This window comes from Lutra lutra, chromosome 9, assembly GCF_902655055.1.
Source record: "Lutra lutra chromosome 9, mLutLut1.2, whole genome shotgun sequence".
Taxonomy (NCBI): Eukaryota; Metazoa; Chordata; class Mammalia; order Carnivora; family Mustelidae; genus Lutra; species Lutra lutra.
The window spans coordinates 131941803-131963097 of NC_062286.1; the positions used below are offsets into that span (position 1 = coordinate 131941803).

The 21295-nt window shown below is 46.4% G+C and overlaps 1 protein-coding gene across 1 annotated transcript in view; it reads left to right on the forward strand.

Annotated features, from left to right (window-relative positions):
- The first annotated feature begins 16268 nt into the window (after positions 1-16268).
- ARFGEF2 (ADP ribosylation factor guanine nucleotide exchange factor 2) overlaps positions 16269-21295 on the forward strand; it is a 103832-nt gene continuing 98805 nt past the window's right edge. The window contains exon 1 of the mRNA XM_047746019.1: positions 16269-16575. Within this exon, the coding sequence (XP_047601975.1) occupies positions 16455-16575 (121 nt within the window). The 5' untranslated portion in view covers positions 16269-16454. The remainder of the gene's footprint in view (positions 16576-21295) is intronic.

Consider the following 21295-nt stretch of genomic DNA (forward strand, 5'->3'; position numbering starts at 1 on the left):
TTTTTTTTTTAACCTCTCACTAGCTGGTGGACATTTTGATTGTTTCCACATTTTTTCTTTTTTTTAAACTGTGGTAAAATATATGTAACATAAAATTTGTCATTTTTTAAAGATTTTATTTATTTATTTGTCAGAGAGAGAGAGAGATAGAGACAGCGCGAATGCAGGCAGAGTGGCAGGCAGAGGCAGAGAGAGAAGCAGGCTCCTGGCTGAGCAAGGAGCCTGATGCAGGACTTGATCCCAGGACCCTGGGATCATGACCTGAGCCAAAGGCAGCGGCTTAACCAACTAAACGACTTAACCAGGCATCCCTAAAAATTGTCATTTTTTAAAAAATATTTTATTTATTTATTTGAGAGAGAGTGAGCACAAGTGGGGGAGGTTGGTGCAGAGGGAGAGGGAGAAGCAGACTCCCCGCTGAGCAAGGAGCCCAAAGCTGGACTCTATCCCAGTACCCTGAGGACACAACCTGACCTGAAGGCAGACACTTCACCGACTGAGCCACCCAGGCGCCCCTAATATTTGTCATTTTTAAGTGCACGGTTGAGTGGCTTCAATTACATTCATAAAGTTGTACAACTATGTCCAAATTTTTCATCACTCCAAAAAGAAACTCCGTACCCATTAAATAATCACGGCCTGTTGCCATCTCTCCCAAACCCCTGGGAAACTAACCTGTTCTCCGCCGCTACGAATTTGTTCATTCTAGGCATTCCATAGAAGTTGAATCATACAACCTCCATCTTTTCACATCTGGCGTCTTTCACTGAGTGTGACATTTTCAGGGTTCATCCCCATGGCAGTGCGCACAAATACTTCATTGATTTTTATGGCCAAATAATACTCCATTGTCTGGAGGCACAACACCTTTTTTATCCATCTGTCAGTCGATGGACACTTGGGTTGTTTCACTGGTGGGATGTTGTGAATAGTGCTGCCGTGAGCATTCTTGTACAAGAGTTTGTGGACTTGTTTTCAATCCTCTCGGGTACACACTGCAGAATGACATTGCCGTGACATCTGGCAATTGGGTGTTCTCTGCCCTGGGGACTGTGCCAGCTGTGGTGGGACAGTAGTTCCCAGCCTTTTGGACTTCTCAAGGCCAGTAAAAATTCCCCAAAATGAAACAAATGATTGGGCAACCTACATAAGATGATGTACTTTTTATATCACCAAGGAAAGACTTTAAGATCAAAAAGATATTTTCAGGGGCGCCTGGGTGGCTCAGTGGGTTGAGCCGCTGCCTTCAGCTCAGGTCATGGTCTCAGGGTCCTGGGATCGAGTCCCGCGTCGGGCTCTCTGCTCGGCAGGGAGCCTGCTTCCCTCTCTCTCTCTGCCTGCCTCTCTGCCTGCTTGTGATCTCTCTCTGTCAAATGGATAAATAAAATCTTTAAAAAAAAAAAAAAAAAAAAAGATATTTTCATCATTACTTCAAGGAGAAAGAGCATGTTAACTGTCACCGCCATCACAACCCCCAACAAGAGAAAGGGATGAAAATATCAGAATAAACGGCAGTTGTTTAAATTTAGGCAGATTTCTCTACAGTGTTGTTTTCCACAAAGTACCATGAACAGGTTCAGAAAATGATAATAATATAACACACCTCCTCACAGTCTAGCAAGGCCATGTGTGCGCGTGTGTGTGTGAAGTAGGGGGATGTTGGTACCCTAACTCTAGACAATTCTGAGATGTGTAAAAAGAGGTTCTGACCCTAAGAAGCTTCTGGCTCCGATAAGAACAAAAACCAGGATAATGGGGGCGCCTGGGTGGCTCAGTCAGTTAAGCGTCGGCCTTTGGTTTAGGTCATGATCCTGGGGTCTTACGATGGAGCCCATGTCGGGTTCCCTGCTTGGTGGGGAGCCTGCTTCTTCTTCTCCCTCTGCCCCTCCCCTCCCGCTCAGTTCTCTCTCTCTCTCTCTTTCTCTCAAATAAATGAATAAAATCTTTTCGGGGGAGGAGGCAAGATAATGGCTTTAACTGAGGCGCAAACAACAAGAGAACTCAGAGACGGAAATTGGTTTTGCCCAATTTGACCATGGGAGGACCAGATGGGGGCAGAGACCTGAGCAAGCCAAGGTGAATTCCACATGCCCACAAGTCTGGGAGATCCTTTTTACCAGACCAGAGAGAGTCTGAAATTCCTAGAGTCTCCGTACCTTTAGGAACAGAGGTTCTATTGCCAAATCTCTTCAGGTTGGGGCATCAACAAAAACAGACGGTAGGTTTGGTCCCCTCTCCTCCTGCGCCCAGAGGCCCTGAGAACCATCACCTCTGACAGAGGCCAGCTTGGAAATTAGCCCATAAGCACGGGCCACCCGAGCATATTCGGGAAGGAAGGAGCAGCCCTCAGAAGGTCAGGAGGTTTATGGGGTCTGAGCGCCATCATGAAGGAACGAAAGGACAATGTACCTGGGGCAGCAGGTCTGTGAGGCTCTGAGAATTCGTCCCCCCCAGCCCCCTGCAAATTCCTAAATCCCCTTGGAGAATTTCGGGGAAAGAGATACGAAAGGTGGCTGTGGATGAACTCAAGCTAAGAAATTTTCCCACAGAGGAAGGCGTAAGCACCCACTGCAGAAAGGCACAGAAATGAGGAAAGGGGACAGCAGAGAGGTCATAGATGTGATGGGAAGGTCACAGGGCAGGAGTATGGGTGTATCAGAATCAAACAGGGCTGATTTTCCCTAGGGCTGGCAATGAAAATACATTCAGGAAAGTCCCTGTCCTTTGAGAGGTGGGCTCATGGTAAATGTGGTGAGGGATCCCATAAACCAGAACCCGTACCATCGCTATCAGACTTTCTTCTGGTGCCAGGCGGCTCATGAGAATGAGTCTCAGGCAAAATGATGAGGCCAAAACCTTTTCCGCACCTCCTTTTCGGAGAGGAGTAGACGGGACCCTGTGGTGAGTTACTCTGAACTTCTTGAACATTGTCGCACTCTTGTGGCCGAGAAGCGAATTGCATCGAGGCGGCGGACGGACGTGGGCTGGAGGGTCGTCCTTTCCCTTCTGGGGAAAGACAAGTGGATATACCAAGAGGTTTCAGAGAAGCTGACTTTGCTTGTGAGGAGTATGGGCTGGAAGGTGCAGTCTTGGAGCTGGAGTTCATAACATCCTTCTCTTTCTTTGCGGAGGGGCGGCCCAGCACCTCCCTCTTGCCATGGGGGCTCTCTGCGTGGGCTATTCTGGGCTTCCTCATGGTGTGCTGGCCCCAGCAAAGTGTGCCTGGTTACAGGGCGACTCCAGGGTTCAGGCATGAATGTTTCCATGAACAAGGTGGAAACGAAATCACCTTTTTTTTTTTTTTTTTAAAGACACATTTATTCAGCGTCATGATCAGACTATTACATTTAGCAATCAACAGCATGGGTGCAAAAAAAAAAATCTACATTAAAACCCTTTGTTGGAATGCTTTACACTTTCCACAGAACAGAAACTAAAATAACCTGTTATACAATTAGTCACAAATACAGTCCTCGAGTTTTTTTGCCCATACACATGAGTATTGTCTAAAACATGTCTTCTTTGTAGCAGCTAGGCCCTGCCACCACTGTGCTTGGCTGAGTTCACAAATCTGTTGTAACCTGTAGCTTCCCTGTCACTTCTCTGGCTCTCCTCTCCTGCTAAGCTTTGTTTCCTGGCAGTAATTAAAACCTTCTGCCACTGCCGTAGCTGCTGCTGCTGCTGGAACCACCATAGCCACCTTGGTTTCGTGGTTTGGCGAAGTATTGGCCTCCACCACCATAAGGGCCAGAGCTTCTGCCTCCAAAATTGCCTCCTTTCATGGGTCCAAAATTTGAGGATTGATTGTTGTAATTGCCAAAATCATTATAGCTTCTGCCACCTCCAAAGTTGCTTCCATCATTACCAAATCCGTTATAGCCATCCCCACTGCCACCATATCCACCACCACCTCGACTGCCACCAAAGCCACCTCGACCACTGAAGTTTCCTCCGCGACCAAAGTTGTCATTCCCACCAAAACCACCTCCACGACCACCACCAAAGTTTCCAGAACCACTTCGACCTCTTTGGCTGGATGAAGCACTAGCCATCTCTTGCTTAGAGAGCACTTTCCTTACTTCACAGTTGTGGCCATTCACAGTATGGTATTTTTGAATGACAATCTTGTCTACAGAATCATGGTCATCAAATGTTACAAAAGCAAAACCCCTCTTTTTGCCACTGCCTCGGTCAGTCATGATCTCAATCACTTCGATTTTCCCATACTGTTCGAAATAATCTCTTAGATGATGTTCTTCAGTGTCTTCTTTAATGCCACCAACAAAAATCTTTTTCACAGTTAAGTGGGCACCAGGTCTTTGAGAATCTTCTCTTGAGACAGCCCTCTTTGGTTCCACAACTCTTCCATCCACCTTGTGTGGCCTTGCATTCATGGCTGCATCCACCTCCTCCACAGTGGCATATGTGACAAACCCAAAGCCTCTGGAGCGCTTGGTGTTTGGGTCTCTCATTACCACACAGTCCGTAAGTGTTCCCCATTGCTCAAAATGGCTCCTCAGACTCTCATCGGTAGTTTCAAAGCTCAGACCTCCGATGAAGAGCTTCCGCAGCTGTTCAGGCTCTTTGGGAGACTCTGACTTAGACATGACGGCGGTGGGAGGGGAGACTTTAACGATGCTTACTCGGCGGCGTCCACGGGCAGAAAGGAAGCCGAAATCACCTTTTTATTTGTTTGTTTGTGTATTTATTTATTTAAGATTTTCTTTATTTATTTGAGAGAGAGAGTGAACACAGGCTGGGGGGAGAGGCAGAGGGAGAGGGAGAAGCAGGCTCCCCCTAAGCAGGGAGCCTGACGCAGGGGTCGAACCCAGGACCCTGAGATCATGACCTGAGCCCAAGGCAGACGTTTCACTGACTGAGCTACTCAGGCATTTACTTTATTTATTTATTTATTTAGTTAGTTAGTTAGTTAGTTAGTTGTTGTTTTGTGTGTGTTTGGGGGTTTTTTGTTTCAATTTATTTTTTTATTTTTTTAATTAAATTTATTTATTTATTTTTTAATAAACATATAATGTATTTTTATCCCCAGGGGTACAGGTCTGTGAATTGCCAGGTTTACACATTTCACAGCATTCATCATAGCACATACCCTCCCCAATGTCCATATCCCCACTACCCTCTCCCGTCCCCACTCCCCCCAGCAACCCTCAGTCTGTTTTTTGAGATTGAGTCTTTTATGGTTTGTCTCCCTCCCAATCCCACCTTCTTCATTTTTTCTTTTCCTACCCCCCAGCCCCCCCACATTGCATCTCCACTTCCTCATATCAGGGAGATCATATGATAGTTGTCTTTCTCCGATTGACTTATTTCACTAAGCATGATACCCTCTAGTTCCATCCATGTCGTCGCAAATGGCAAGATTTCATTTCTTTTGATGGCTGCATAGTATTCCATTGTGTGTATATACCACATCTTCTTTATCCATTCATCTGTTGATGGACATCTAGGTTCTTTCCACAATTTTTTTTTTATTAACGTATAATGTATTTTGTTTCAGGTGTACAAGTCTGTGATTCATCAGTCTTACCCAATACACAGCGCTCACCACAACACATACCCTCCCCAGTGTCCATCACCCCAGACACCGCATCCCTCCCACCCTCTCCAGCAACTATTTCCGTATTTTAAAAATATTTATTTATTTATTTATTTGAGAAAGCGTGCACATGCGAGTGAGAGAGCACAAGCAGGGGGAGCAGCAGCAGAGGGAGAGGGAGACAAGCAGACTCCCTGCTGACCAGGGAGCTGGACATGGGACTCAGTCCCAGGACCCTGAGATCATGACCTGAGCTGAAGGTAGACACAACCAACTGAGCCCCTGCAGGCACCCCTATATCGCTTTTTTCTGACCCAGCTGCAGAAGCCACATAGCGCCCCTTCTGCCATAGTTTATAAGTGGATAGGGTCTCAAAAGCCCACTGAGTTTCAAAGCAGAGTGTGGACTTTGTGGACATACTTTAAATCTACCACCATAGGGACGCCTGAGTGGCTCAGTTGTTAAGCATCTGCCTTCAGCTCCAGTCATGATCTCGGGGTCCTAAGTCCCATATTGGGCTCCCTGCTTGGCGGGAAGCCTTCTTCTCCCTCTCCCTCTCCCTCTCCCCTGACTTGTGTTTCTTTTCTTTCTTTTTTTTTTTTTTAAAGATTTTATTTATTTATTTGACAGACAGAGACCACAAGTTGGCAGAAGGCAGAGAGGCAGGCAGAGAGAGGAGGAAGCAGGCTCTCCGCCGAGCAGAGAGCCCGATGCGGGGCTCGATCCCAGGACCCCGAGATCATGACCTGAGCCGAAGGCAGAGGCTTTAACCCACTGAGCCACCCAGGCGCCCCTCCCCTGACTTGTGTTTCCTCTCTTGCTGTCTCTCTCTATGTCCAGTAAATAAATAAAATCTTTACAAGAAAAAAAAAAAAAAAACTACCACCCAACTAATTCCCGGTAAAAATTTAAAATACACCCATAAGGCTTTAACCAGACCCCGCATTAGTTTACATGTTTATTGTCTGTTTCTCCACAGTAGAAATTAAGTTCAGTGAAGGTAGGGACTTGGGCATTTTGTTCACTGCAGGGTCCCCAGGATCTAGAACAGAATACAAGAACCATAAGCAGCTGGAACAGAAGCAAAGGTCTGCCCCTCTCCTCTCCACCCAAGTTAGGCCAAAGCACCGCCCATATCCTGCTCCTGCCCTGTGGCTCCCCTAAATGGTGTGGCCTTGGACAAGAGGGCTCAGACAGCCTCAATTTTCTCTTCTGTAAAAGGGGCTGATATTCATACACATCTCCTGGGGTAGTTGTGAGGATTAGATGAGTTCATTGAAGCAAAGCATGTAGAAGAGTCCTGAGCAGTGGGAAGCACTGGGTAAACGAGCCTCTCTGAGCTCTCAGATTTCCACGTCGTGGAGTTTTTTTGTCCCCTGTGTTGTCTTGATCTTAAACAGCTTTGTTGAGATTGAATTCATGTGTCATACAATTTATCCCTTTAAAGCTGTACAATTCAGGGCTTTCCGGTATACTCCGAGTCGTGAAACCGTGACCACCATCTAATTTTAGGACATCTTCATCGCCTGCAAAAGAAACTGCCATGGGCAGTCACTCCCATTCCCCCCGCCTTAGTGCCTGAAAACCACTGACCCTCTCTCTGTATCTACGGATTTGCCGAGGCCATACTTTATTTCTTGTGTCATTTCAACCTTGATTGTGTCTTATTTTCTAAGCGCACCTCCCCCCAACAATAATAGAGCGTACAATTCTGGAAACCCTGCCTTTTTCTCTTTGTATCCCCTCCCGAACTGCAGACCAGGCTCTGCGAGCGGGTATCTGCAGATAAAGTCAAAAACTGGCCCTCCGGGTAAGAACCAGCACGGACTACCTGCTACAGGCCACGTGCTGTGTGAAGGGCTTGCTACACATTGACTTGTATTCTCACAAGACACGCCACAAGCCAGGCACTGCACGATGAAGGCATTGATAAGGGAACCAAGACAGGAAAGTATGATTAACTGGCCCCGGGGTGACCCAGCCCACAAGTAAAAGGCAAGATTCAAACGCAGACAATGTGCATCTGGCATCTGCCCTCTTTACCAGTGCATCAGATGGGTGGGATTTCCCAAATGGGTGGGATTTCTTCACTGTTTTCAGTCCCAGGAGACCCTCGGGTATTTGGGAAAGAGCCATGTGGCAGCTGTTGTCATAAATGATCGTCATCAGCATGTCTTTGTATTCATTTGCCCCGCGTGGCTCTTCAAACAACCATTCTGGCCTGATCTCCTGCCTTGTCTTACCCCATAGGATGCAACAGAAAGGATGCTGGGCCTTCCCAAGACTCAGCTTTAAAAAGGCCTAGTAGCTTCGTTTTTGTTTTTGTTTTTGTTTTTAAGATTTTATTTAGTTATTTGATAGACAGAGATCACAAGTAGGCAGAGAGGCAGGCAGAGAGAGAGAGGAAGGGAAGCAGGCTCTCCGCTGAGCAGAGAGCCCGATGCGGGGCTCGATCCCAGGACCCCGAGACCATGACCTGAGCCGAAGGCAGAGGCCCAACCCACTGAGCCACCCAGGCGCCCCAGTAGCTTCGTTTTTTGCACTTTGAGGAACCCTCGGCCTATGCATGAGAAGGCTGGATACCCTGCCGGGAGACCACGTGGTGAGGTCACACGGGGGACAGACCCTGAGTCTAGGGGAGAGAGGCCAGCGCCCCCAGCTGTCCCAGCACCTCAGCTGTCCCCCACAAGGTGCCAGATGTGCTAGCAAACCATTCTGGATATCCCAGGCCTGTGTGATCCCTGCCAACTGCAGATCTAGCCAACACCACCCACCAAAGAACAACCACCCAGCTGATCCTGGGCAAGCCCAGAATGATGAGAAATAATAAATTGTTGTCTTAAGCTGCTAAGTTTGGGGGTAAATTGTAACAAATTGCCACAAACCTAGCGGCATAAAATACTGTAAATTTATTACCTGGCAGTTCTAGAAGTCAGAAGTCTGAAATGGGTCTCACTGGGCCAAATTCAAGGTGCTGGTAGGGCTGTGTTCCCTTCTAGAAGTTCTAGGGGAGAATCTGTTTTCCTGCCTATTCCAAATTCTGGAGGCACCCTTCGTCCTTTGGCTCGCAGCCCCTTCCCTCTTCAAAGCCAGCAACAGCATCCCTCTGACTTCTGTTTCTATCACTGCTCCCTTCTCTGCCTCTTTCACTTATAAGGACTCTTTTTTATTTTACTTTTTTATTATTTTATTTATTTGACAGACAGACATCGCAAGTAGGCAGAGAGGCAGGCAGAGAGAGAGGGGGAAGCAGGCTCCCTGCTGAGCAGAGAGCCCGATGTGGGACTCGATCCCAGGACCCTGAGATCATGACCTGAGCCGAAGGCAGAGGCTTAACCCACTGAGCCACTTAGGCGCCCTATCAGCACTCTTGTGATTTATAGTTAGCCCATGTAGATAATCCAGAATAATCTTCCCATCTCAAAATCCTTAATTTCATCCCGTTGCCCATTAGGTCACATTTTCACAGGTCCTGGTGATTAGAACTTGGGTGTCCTAGGGCAGCTATCATTCTGTAGACCACAGTTGGGCTCCCCAGCACATTCTGAAATAAGGATTGGAGTGTCCATATTATATTTGGGAGGCACCAGCAGGTGAATGGGGAAGTGAGACACAGAAGGGAAGGAAGCCTCGATGGGGTGTGCAATCTGGCCAGGGAGCTTGAGGACCTCTGGGAAATAGGAGAACACACCGCAGACCTCACTGGTCATCATTAGGTGCCTCTCCCAAGAGTATCAACCCACTGGCACTTCCGGTCTGCCCTGTGCTCGGCCGAGCACACCTCCATGCCCCAGGAGAGCACTCAGGCCAGGGTCTGGCATATTTAAAAACAAAAAGTACCCAAAGAGCATATAGCAGGCAGTGTCGGGGGCCCAGCAATCTGCCCTGGCTACTCACCTCTCCTGGCTGGAGGACGCTGCGGGCTTGGTCAGCCTCGGGCGCAGAATCCAAGCCCCGAAGCAGCCCTTAGGCGATAATAGATGGGAACCAGATGAATGGGTGTCCTGGCTTTCCTCTTCTCTGGGCCCCTCTGTACTGCCTCCCAGAGTTCTCCAGGGGGGTGGAACCCCAGATTACCCTCGGGGGTGACTGGCTTGATACCACGCCTGTATTGGCTCCATCTCCACCCCCCCAGACTGTGTCCTGGGATCACCTCCTAAACACACTCAAATCCTTGTCTCAAGGTCCTCTTCTCAGGGAGTCCAAACTGTGATCCAGAGGCAAACAAACAAACAGCAAAACCCCATAATGGTGGCATCTTAAATATTTACACCAAACAAGTTGACTTCATTTATTTATTTATTTACTTACTTACTTATTTATTTTAGTGCGACTGGACGCAGGTACACAAACAGACTACAGTTGCCACATTCATAACTTCTTTTGGAGGGAGTCTTCCAAGTCTACCTCTGAGGCTTCCTCTAAATAGAAAGCTGCCACCAAACAGGGCTTCTGTCCCAAGCAGAATCAGGGGAGGCTGCGCTTGGGTTTTGCCGTAAAGCAAACATGGAAAATAAATGTTTCAAAAGGAACAGGGACACACAGGGACACACGGGGCAAGCCCTCCGGGACAGTGAGGCGTACAAAGAGTCTGTGTGTACCAGGAAGAAACCAGACCGGCAGCTGGAAAGGCCAGCTGGAGGCACAGCCACCAGGGCCGCAGGTGACTGGCTCACGCTACCAAGTTGAGACATTACTCAGAGGAAAGCAGGAGTCAAAACACACTCTGCCGGCTGCCAGTTTTAGTAAGTAGGACTAAGTTCAGAGGCAAGAGACAGGGAACTAAAAAATAAAACGTCCTTATGTCTACCTCGTGTAAAAGCCAATAAGTAAGCACCCCAGAACAGGCAAGGCTCTCCAGAATGTCAGGGACCCAGGCACCTTCGCTCTTGTTGCTCTGCTGAGGAAAACTTCTGTTTCACGTTGCCTCGTGGGTCCAATATGGCTTCTGGCAAAGCGACAATGGGAGGGGACTCTTAGATAAAACCCAATATATCCAGTTTCATTGTATTGTTTCCTTTTATTTTTTAAAAAATATTTTATTTATTTATTTGAGATAGAGAGTGAGAGAGAAAGAGAGAGCACAGAGGGAGAGGGAGAACCAGACTCCTCTGCTGAGCAGGGAGCCTGATGTGAGACTCTATCCCAGGACCCTGAGATCATGTCCTGAGCCGAAGACAGACGTTTAACCGACTGAGCCACCAGATGCCCTGATTTATTTTATTTTTTATGTAATCTCTACACCCACCGTGGGGCCTGAACTCATGACCGCAAGATCAAGAGTTACATGCTCTTTCAAATGACCCAGCCAGGAACCCCCCTAGTTTTTTTGTATATATATATGTATATATTCCCTCCAGCTATATTTTAATTTCAGGCATTTTTTTTCAGGTGATTTTTAAAAAAATATAACAATATGTTAATATTGTTTAATATTATATATATTTTTAATATATTATATATTTATTTTTATATATTTTATATATTTATATATAATGTTTTAATATTGTTTGATAATTTAATAATTATTTTTATTATTTATATATTTATTTTTAATATATTTTCTATTTTATAATTATTATTTATTTTATTTAATTATAAAATTAATAATTTAATATTGTTAATATTAACAATACGTAATATTGTACAAAATATTGTACTGCATTTTAATTTCAGGTGATTTTTTAAAAAATATAACAATGTCCCAGTTATTGCACGAGACATACTTACACTCAAAAAAAGTATTCCTGGTTTACCTGAAATTCAAATTTAACTTCTGTGACAAATTACCACAAATTTAGTGGCTTAACACCAATTTATTCTCTCATAGTTTGGGAGGCCAGAGGTGTACAATGGATCAGCAGGGTTGTCTTCCTTTTTTTTTTTTTTTTTTTAAGATTTTATTCATTTATTTGACTGAGAGAGAGAGAGAGAGCACGCACAAGCAGGGTGAGTGGGAAAAGAATGCTGCCCACTGAGCAGGGAGTTTGATGCAGGGCTCAATCCCAGGACCCCAGGATCATGATGAGAGCTGAAGACAGGTGTTTAACCACTTAATCGACTGAGCCACCCAGACGCCCCAGCAGAGTGGTGTTCCTTGTGGGGGCACCAAGAGAGATCGCATTTCTCCACCTTTTCCAGCTTCTAGAGGCTGCCTGTGTTCCTCGGCTTGTGGTCCCACATCACCGCCACCTCCACTTCCAACATCTCAGCTTCTTCTGACACTGGCCCTCATGTGTCCCTCTAATAAGGACTCTTATGATTTTTTAAGCCAGCCAGGTAATTTAAGATGATTTCCCCATTTCAAAACCCTTAACTTAATCATGCCTTCAAAGTTCCCTTCATGCAGTGCCTGGCTGGCTCAGTCAGCAGAACATGTGACTCTTGATCTCAGGGTTGTGAGTTCAAGCCCCATGCTGGGCATAGAGATTAGTCAAAAAAAAAAAAAAAAAAAAAAAAAAAAAACAGAAACAGGGTGCCTGGGTGGCTCAGTCAATTGGGTGTCTGCCTTTGGCTCAGGTCGTGATCCCAGGGTCCTGGGATTGAGCCCTGTGTCAGGCTCCTTGCTTAGCAGAGAGTCTGCTTCTCTCTCTACCCCTACCCCCTGCTCATGCTCTCTCGCTCTCTCTCTCTCTCACAAAAAAAAATAAAATCTTAAAAAACAAAACAAAACAGAAAAAATTCCCTTTTGCTCTGTAAGTTTCAAGAGTTCAGGAGATTAAGATGTGGCTATCTTTGGGGGACCATTACTGTGCCTACCATAGAAATACAGAAGTCACTGATGAAATTATTAAATCCTGTGGACCCCAAACCACCCACTTCCATTCATCCATAAATAGCTACTGAGTACCTCCTACGTGCTGTGGCATAGAGCTGTAAGCAAGACAGACAATGTCTCTATATGGATGTATGTGCGACCTGGGAAAGAGGAGATAATAAGCAAACAAACTCATGTGAAAACAGACCTTTCTTTTAAAAGGGGGAGCCTAATTTTTCTCCTCTTCAGTGGAGGCTGGACTTAGTCATTCACTTCTAAAGCAACTCTATGCAAATCAAGGGAAAACTGTATTTTGTCTAGAACTTTGCCAAATGTCATTCCCCATTGCAAAACTGCACCACTGACATTTACATCAACCACAGTCCAGTCTCCAATAGACCTTAACCAGTCTGCACAGCAAGCCACCTCAGACACAAGTCATAGAACCATCGCTGGAGCTTCCTGGGGCTGCTCTCTCTCTCTCTCTTTTTTTTTTCCTCTTGGATCCCTTGCTGGGGGACAGTGAGGTGCCATGTCATGAGCACATTCAAGCAGCTCCTTGCAAAGATGAATAACTGAGATCTGCAGCCAATAGCCATGTGAGTAAGCCACCTTGGAAGCAGCTTCTGCAGCCCTAGTCGAGCCTTCAGATGGCCGCAGCCCCAGTTGACTGCTTGACTACCACTCGTGGGAGCTCCTGAGCCAGAACTACCCAAGCTGCTCTCAAACTCCACAGAAACTACGAGGCAATTAATGTTTGTTGTTGTTGTTGTTGTTTAGAGAGAGAATGAGAGCAAACAGGCTGGAGGAGACGGGCAGGGGAGGAAGAATCTTAAGCAGAATCCCCACTGAGCACAGAGCCTGATGTGGGGCTCGAGCTCATGACCCTGAGATCATGACCTGAGCCAAAATCAAGAGTTCGATGCCCAACAGACTGAGTCACCCAGGCGCTCCAATAAATGTTTGAGTTTCAGCCATTAAGTGTTCAGGTAGTTTTACAGGCTCAGGTAATGATGCAGCAATAAATAACTAATACACAAATAAATAAATACCCCCATTTCAAATTGAGTTTCATGTGATAAAGAAAATAAATCAAGATGACATGGAATCCAGTGGTGTGGGAGGTTAGTGAAAGCCTCCCACATGGGTGACCCTGGAACTGGGAACAGAATGACAGGAAGATGTCATCCAGATATGCTTTCCAACTCCAACAGACACTGCACTCCTTTTTTTATAATCACAAATCTGAAACAAAACTCGTAGATAACAGATTCTTTCTACACACGTAATTTTAAAAAGTTAACAAAAGAGACACCTGGGTGGCTCAGTTGGTTGTATCTGCCTTCGATTCAGGTCTTGATCTGGAGTCCTGGGATCAAGCCCTGCATTGGGCTGTCTGCTCAGTACGCAGCCTGCTTCTCCCTTTCCCTCTGGCCCTCCTCTGCTTGCGTTCTCTCTCTTGCTCACTCTCTCTCTCAAATAAATAAATAAAATCTTTTTTAAAAAAGTAACAAGAAACAAAGACAAAACAAAAAGAAAGAGATGTACAATCTGCAAATTCATTCCAGTATATAAATGCCAAGGCACAATTACACTAAGAGATAAAATAAAGCCGTCAGATGCCGGAACCTAAAAGTAGAATTCCCTGGATTATGACCATTGCAGACTGGTCAGAGGTGCTGTTGTGGTGACTCAAATACCAGAGCCAGCACAAATGGTAGTAATGTGGTTTTGAAATGGAGAGCAACATTTGGTAAAGTTCCAGACAAAATGCAGTTTTCTCTTGAACTACAGTAATAGTCGCATTCCCGGAAAATTCGATATATATTCAGGCTATGAAAAATGCTTTGTGTTTATATGTCAAGCAAATGTACGTTCTAGGTTCAGATGACAATTAATAGGCTTTTCACCTCCAAGAATATCTACTACAGCCACACGAGATTACATAGGATTGTCCAGCTCTCTAGAGGATGTTGTCAAGCAATCTGCTCCCCACTCATGACAATAAAATTTCAAAAGGTCCCTCGGGTTGGTACTGGTTTCATTGAGAAGCATGGACTAGGAGGCACGTAAGCCAAGCCATTAATAGGAACAAAAACGAATCCAGAATGGCACGGGAGTCCTGAGAAGGAAGAAGGGAAAGGAGAGATGAGGGCAGAGAAGTCAGGCATGGTGAGATACTTAGAGTCCATTCTAAAGGCAATTGAGAGTAACTGTGGGTTTTCAGCAGGAAGTGGCATGGCCTCACCTCACTGTGGGGGATGGCACAAAACATATTAGTCTGTGGCTTGTACTGCCTTGTTGGAGCATCTCACACATCCATTCATTCACTCATTCATTCAACACGTATGGATTGAGAGGTGTCTCAGTGATGCACTGCTGTGTAACAAACAACCCCCAAATATAGTGGGTCAGCCTAGCAAAAATGTGTTGCTTTCTGCTATTCTGTGGCTTGGCTCTGAAGTTCTGCTGGCCTCGAAAGGGTTATTCAAGGTGCTGCAATCAACTGGTGAGTTGGCGGGGCTGGGAGCTCTGGGACGAGTGGAAGGACAGGACCTCTCTCTGTGTGTGCTCTTTCTTCAGTACGTTTCTGAGCATCTGAGGCCTCTTGCTGCCCAGGCTCACTTTCACCACATTCCATTAGTCAAGGCAAGTCACAAAACGGCTCCAAGGGGGTAGAGAAACAAACTTCACTTCCTGATGAGAAGAGCTGCAAAGCTGTACAACACCAATGGAATTTATGGCCATGAAGCATTCTACCTGGCTCTGGACCAGGCCCTGGGGAGAATGCTGATCCTTTGCGGCCTATACCCTAGTCTGACAACATGTAAGTCGGTAAGTGCAAAAGGCCAGAAAGTGTTGTAAAAACACATCAAATGCGGGGGGGCGGGGGGGGGGGGGTCCTGTAAACCCAGCGGTCAGGGAGAGCCTCCTGAGATGTTTGAACTGAGACCAGAGCATTTGAGCATGCCTGCCTGGGAAGTTGCTGGGGTTTTCAAGAAAGACACTGTCCTTGCAGGAGCCCTGCTCAGCACCAAGGCTCCCTGTGGGGGATGCATGCGGTGTGAAAGGAAGGGCTCCAGGGGGCATCACCAATGGTGTTGTGACATCACTGGTGGTGGGATAGAAGGCAAGGGGCCCTGCGGCCAGACTTTTGTCTCCTTACACTCATTTGAAGACTGTGTGACACTGCTGATCCCCGTTTCTTCCAGTCAGACGCTCCTAACACCCCTGCCCCGTGCACAGAACCGAGGAGAACCACAGATTTATGAACGTGGACGGACACACTCCGAAGGGAGGTGCACGGAGGCGGCACGAGACGCACAGTTCACTGAACTGGACGGCCGGGCGTGGGCTCCACGGCTGCGACGGGAAGGGGGCGCGGAAGGTGTGCGCCCCGCCAACAGGCACCGCGAGACCCTGTATCTGGAGAGCGTCCATGAATACCCCTTCTCCTCCGGCCTTCGCTTCACCTCCTCTTTCCCTCCACCCGTTCCTTTCCCTCCACCCGTTCCTTTCCTTTCCTCTCCTCTCTCCTTCTCCCTCCGTGTTTTCCTGCCGTTCTCTCACACTTCTCCCCCACCCCACTTCCTCTTCCATTTCATTCCTCTTCCCTTCTCCCAATTCCCCCTCCTCCCTGTATTTTCTCTCCTTCTCCTCACCTCCTTTCCCCTCTTTTCCTCTCCTGAACTCTCCTCTTCCTACCTCCTCTCTCCCCTCAGCCCTTCACCTCCAATCGCCCCCTTCCCCACCTGTCCTCCCTCTCCCGCTTCTCCAGTCCCGCCCGTCCCCTCCAGCCTTTTTACACCTCCACTCGCCTACCCCACCTTCTTTTTCCCCACTCCTCTCTCTTTCGCCCCGCCCCTCCTTGCCCATCGGGCCCCGCCCCAACCGCAGGCCCCGCCCCGCAGGAGGTCACGGGGTCGACGGACGCGCGGCGGCCGTAGCGGCCCCTCCAGTCACGTGGTCACGTGACGCGCTCCAACATGGCGGCGCCGTGGGGCCGCGGCGTAGCTTCCTGACGGGGCGGCGCGGACGGACGCGGCCGGTGCTGGCCGGGACGCCGGGCCCGCAACCTCTCTCGCCCGCTTGCTCGCGCCGCCCGCCCGCGGGGCTGCCAGCCCCCGCCGGGCCGGGGCCATGCAGGAGAGCCAGACCAAGAGCATGTTCGTGTCCCGGGCCCTGGAGAAGATCCTAGCCGACAAGGAGGTGAAGCGGCCCCAGCACTCCCAGCTGCGCAGGGCCTGCCAGGTGGCGCTCGGTGGGTGAGCCGCTCCGGCCCGGCCCCGCGCCGGCCTCCCCACGCCGGCCGTTACCCCGCCCGGCCTCCTGGCCTCCACCTCCCCCGACCTCGAATCCTACCTTCCCGGCCCTCTCATGATAGCCGGGGGGAAACAGATGCCCTGGCAGCTCGGGACTGGCCCAAGGTCACCTAGCAAGTTAGTGACAAGCTGGTGCTAGCTCTCCAGCTTCCCAGCCCAGGGCTCTTGCCACGACTCCTTGCCGTCCTGTTTCCTGGTTCCTCCCCTCACCACCCTCAGAAGCAGTAGCCCTTGCCCCAAGTTTTTTCTTTACTTGCGTTCTTTTAGTTAGGGTTCCCCACGTGAGCAGAGCAGGTGGGAAGAGCTGCTCAACTGGTTTAGGGAAACCCCTGAGGCTTGCTTTCGGAGTCCCGGATTGGAGAATGTTTTTCTTTCATTTCGGGCTCTCCCATAATTCCGTCATATTCTACACCTCCTAGGTAGGTGCAAGAGATCTTCTTATTGCGGGCAGTTCTCTAAAATAGAGGGTCTGTGACGGTAAAGAGACTTGTCTATTTTATTCACTGCTGGACCCCCCGCACCCGCAATAGTGCCTGGCACGTGGTAGGTGTTGATTGAATGGACCCACAGATTGTGGAAAGAGGAAGGGAACTCTAACTCATAGCTAGTTAAACCCTTGGTAGTTGATTACAACATCGACATGCTGTCTTTTAGTTTTGATCATTGAAATATTTATCAAATGCCCACTGTCTGCTAGGCACTGTGATGGGCACTGAGGGTACAGTAGGGAGGGAACAGGAACAAGACAGACAAGGTATTTGCTCTTGTGGCGATTATACTCTAAAAGAAGAAGCAACAACAAAAAAATAATGAGACGTTTTTGAATACTGATAAATACTTCTGTGAAAGTCAAACAGCAAGATGTGATAAAGAGGGCCTGATGACTGCTTTTGATAGGTTGTCAAGAAAGTAATTCTTTCTGAGGAGGTGACATTTGAGCTGAGTCCTGAAAGGCAAGAAGTACCCACCATGTGGAGTTTCTAGAGAAGAGAGTTCTGTACAGCTAGGATCAATACATTTGCCCAGGGCTAGCTTCAAGCTAATTCACCCCCCCCCCCCATGCCTTTGGTTTGGAATCTGTAAAAAGACTTGTTTTTTCCTAACAAATTGACTGAGTAAATGGAAAATTTGATTTTTCTGTCAGAGTTTGACGTTGCCATCACTTTTCTCACTACATTTGGTATGAGGTATAGTGCTGGAATTCTTTTCTTGAGGCCTAGGGATGAGCTTGTGAACTCTGCACTTCTTGGGGGTAAGGTCCATGGCTTTCATCTGGCTCTCAGAAGGGTCTGAGGCTCCCTCAAGGGTCAAGAACTATAGATGGAGAGGTTGTTGTTGCTTAGATAATCTGGAAACAGATGTTAGTCCTGTGAAATCCAGGATCAATTGGAGGAATTTACTAAGATTTGGATTTGTAAAGCTTTTCTGTTCAGAAAATCAAGGCTAACTGTTGGATATTGTTTTATCAGGAATGCAGGATAAGCACTACAAAGCAGTTTGTTACGCAAAAACCCAATACTTATAACTCCATTTTGAAATCTGCCTGGATTCTCACCTCTCCATATTACTTTAAGAGTATTGTTGCAGAAATTTAAAAATACTAATCCGACAGATGTTTTCATTCCTCCTTCAGAAGACCTGACATATTCACCAAATTGTGTACCCCATTGTTGGAACCTCCTTATAAAATTGTCTTATGGGTCATAAAGGGTCAAAACCTTGAGAGCTTATGATACTTTTGCATCCTATCTTTGTTCAGAAGTTCAAGTTTTTCCAACCCAAACTGTGGAATGCATGTTCAGTGTTTTAGTAGTGAATTGTAAGAAAGAGCTGATATATGGGGCGCCTGGTTGGTTAAGCGGCTGCCTTCAGCTCAGGTCCTGGGATTGAGCCCTGCCTCAGGATCCCTGCTCAGCCGGGGAATCTGCTTCCCCCTCTCCCTCTGACTGCCTCTCCTTGGTCATGCTACTGTCTCTCAAATAAATAAATAAAATCTTAAACAAACAAAAAAAGAGCTGACGAAAAGTAATTTGGCTATAGGTTAAATGAGTAACCAAAAGACAGGGTGTCTCATTGTTGCCATCGAATTGGCTAATAGGAACTATTACAAGGGAACCTATGCACAGCGTTAGCTAAACTGGCCATCTTTTTAAAGAGAGTAATTGTGTCATTGCTGTTAAAATAGAAATGGCTATTATTTATAAGCAATAGAAAACCTACACCAAAGTACACGGTGATAGTTCATTCTGCATCCCTTGTGCCCAGAATAGCCAGAACAAGCTTAAGTATGAGCTTGTGTATAAGAAGTGTTGCAGTGGGGCTGGCGTTTTAGAGATTACCACGTGTAGATTCTCATGCATTTTGATAAGAGGAACCGAAAATGACCGCTCAAAGTTGAAATGCTTAGATGATAGAGAGCACTTAGAGGAAGCAGCTGTGATATTGCGGGACAGGCTCAGGGATACAGGGACTGCATAGTAAGTACAGAGGTTAGGAGTGTGTTCTCTGAACTCGAGACTGCCTAAGTTCAAATCACTTTGCCTTCCACTTCTTATCTTTGTGGTCTTGGACAGGTATTAATACCTTCCTCATTGATTTATTATAAAGGCGAAGTTAGTTGACATTTCTAAGGAACTTGACATGTAGTCGTTGCTCTGTAAAGCCTTGCTGTTGTTTTTTATTATTAGTTTAAGCTGCGACATGTCACAGAAACTGAGCGCTCCGGCTTGATGTTCTTCACCTGCATGGATTCCTCGGTTAGGAATGACTTATTGCTCTATGTGGTTTGTAGATGCAATAAATAAGAATGTAATTACACGACCAGGAGGCTCTGTTTATTGGAGCGTTAACTTGCTAAGCTCAATGAAGACAGGGCTTGTCCCTCGTAAAAACAGTGGTGATTGGGATGGACAGGTTTGGAGTAATCTCAGTGGTTTATCTGCACTAAATGCCAAATGCGTAGGTACAGACTGCCCAGTTAGGAGACTGTGTCCTTCCAACCTTTATCTGGAGATATCAAAATAACCTGTAAGAGGATTCATCACCCAGCGATATTGTTGCTTTTTACCTTGTTAACGAAGCTTTGATGTATATTAATAATCTTGAACCTTTTGACCCTCCATCGGGGCACAGAAAACCTATGAAAAGCACAAAAACCTCCCTTTCATAACTGTCTTCAGGGCTGTTTTCTCTCATGATCCCTCTTTAAATGATAGTACTGTTCTGAAACTCTATGGAGTTTGGAAACTTGACAAGATAATCTAAAGGTTTTTAAGTTGAGTATGGAAAAATTTGTCTGGAAATCTGGAAAGCGTTAGTAACTGAATTGTTCTAACGGTATTCTTTTCATGTATATTTGATAAGAGATCCAATATCATACTTAATAACTTAATCGGCACGGATTGCTAAGCAAGGGCTGAGTGTTCTGTAATGAGTAGGTGTCATTCTTAGTCATTATCAAGAAAATATAAAAATGGTAAACATAATTTATGTTTTCATATGAAACAGGGTGATTTCAAAAAAAAGATTTTCTTCAAGCAGTTTTAGGTTCACAGCAGAGTTGCACAGAAGGTACAGAGAATTCCCATGTGCCCCTGCCCCCACACATGCACAGACTGTCCCATTCCTGGCATCCCTCACCGGAGTGGGACACTTATTACCATGATGAAGCTACCCTGACGCATCATTTATCAACTAATTGAGTCAGTTTTTAAAATCACATGTTATATAATAACTATTGCTCTCTACCATGTACTAAGCTTTTCTATGTTCCAGGCACAATGCCATGTGCTTTACATGCAGTTTAGTTCTTACTATTATTATCCTCATTGAGGCCCAGAGAAGTTGGCCAGCATAACTCAGCCAGTAAGCCACGGAGCCAGGACGGAACACTGGCGGTCCGGCTCCAGAGCCAGATCTTAAGACCTTAACCATTTACTGTCATGGTGCACTGCTTCTCCAAATGAAAGTGTATACAGCATACTCGACGGAGTCTTTAAACAATTGCACTGCAGGAAGGTTTTGAAGTTTCATTAAGTAAAGCGTTCGATAAGAAGTGAGACCATATTTTCTGTAGTTGAATTTTGGGGTGTATTTGAAGACTCTAGTCAAGAAGATGACAGCTTTTTTTCCTGCATCTTTTTGCTGTATATGTCTTTGGTTTACTTTAACTTAGGGACTAATGGGAAGAAAGAAATGAAGGTAAAAAGCTTATGTCCTTCCTCCCCCCCCCAAAAAATTAAAAAAATAAAAAATAAAAAGCTTAAGTCCCATAAGCTGCATTTGAGTTATGAAGTGTTCTGATTTAGGACAACTCTCTTCATCCACAATAAACTGCTTTTGATTAATTCTAAAACCGGAAACTGCCCTGGTTTCCTGTGATGTGGTATTGGTGTCTGTCTTTGGGTGCCGCAGGCAAAGGGGGACCAAGGCTCAGAGGACATCTTGCCCACATCTGCACAGCCAGGTGGGAAAGAGCTCTAACACATGCTCTGTCCTGAGATAGAAATCGTAAAATCCAGTTTTAGATTTGCTTCTCTGTCTCCTACATGGGATTCAGAGGGAAGGGGAGTCCTCGGTGATGCTAGCTGGAGCTCTTTTTTTTTTTTTTTTTTTTTTTTTAAGATTTTATTTATTTATTTGACAGAGAGAGATCACAAG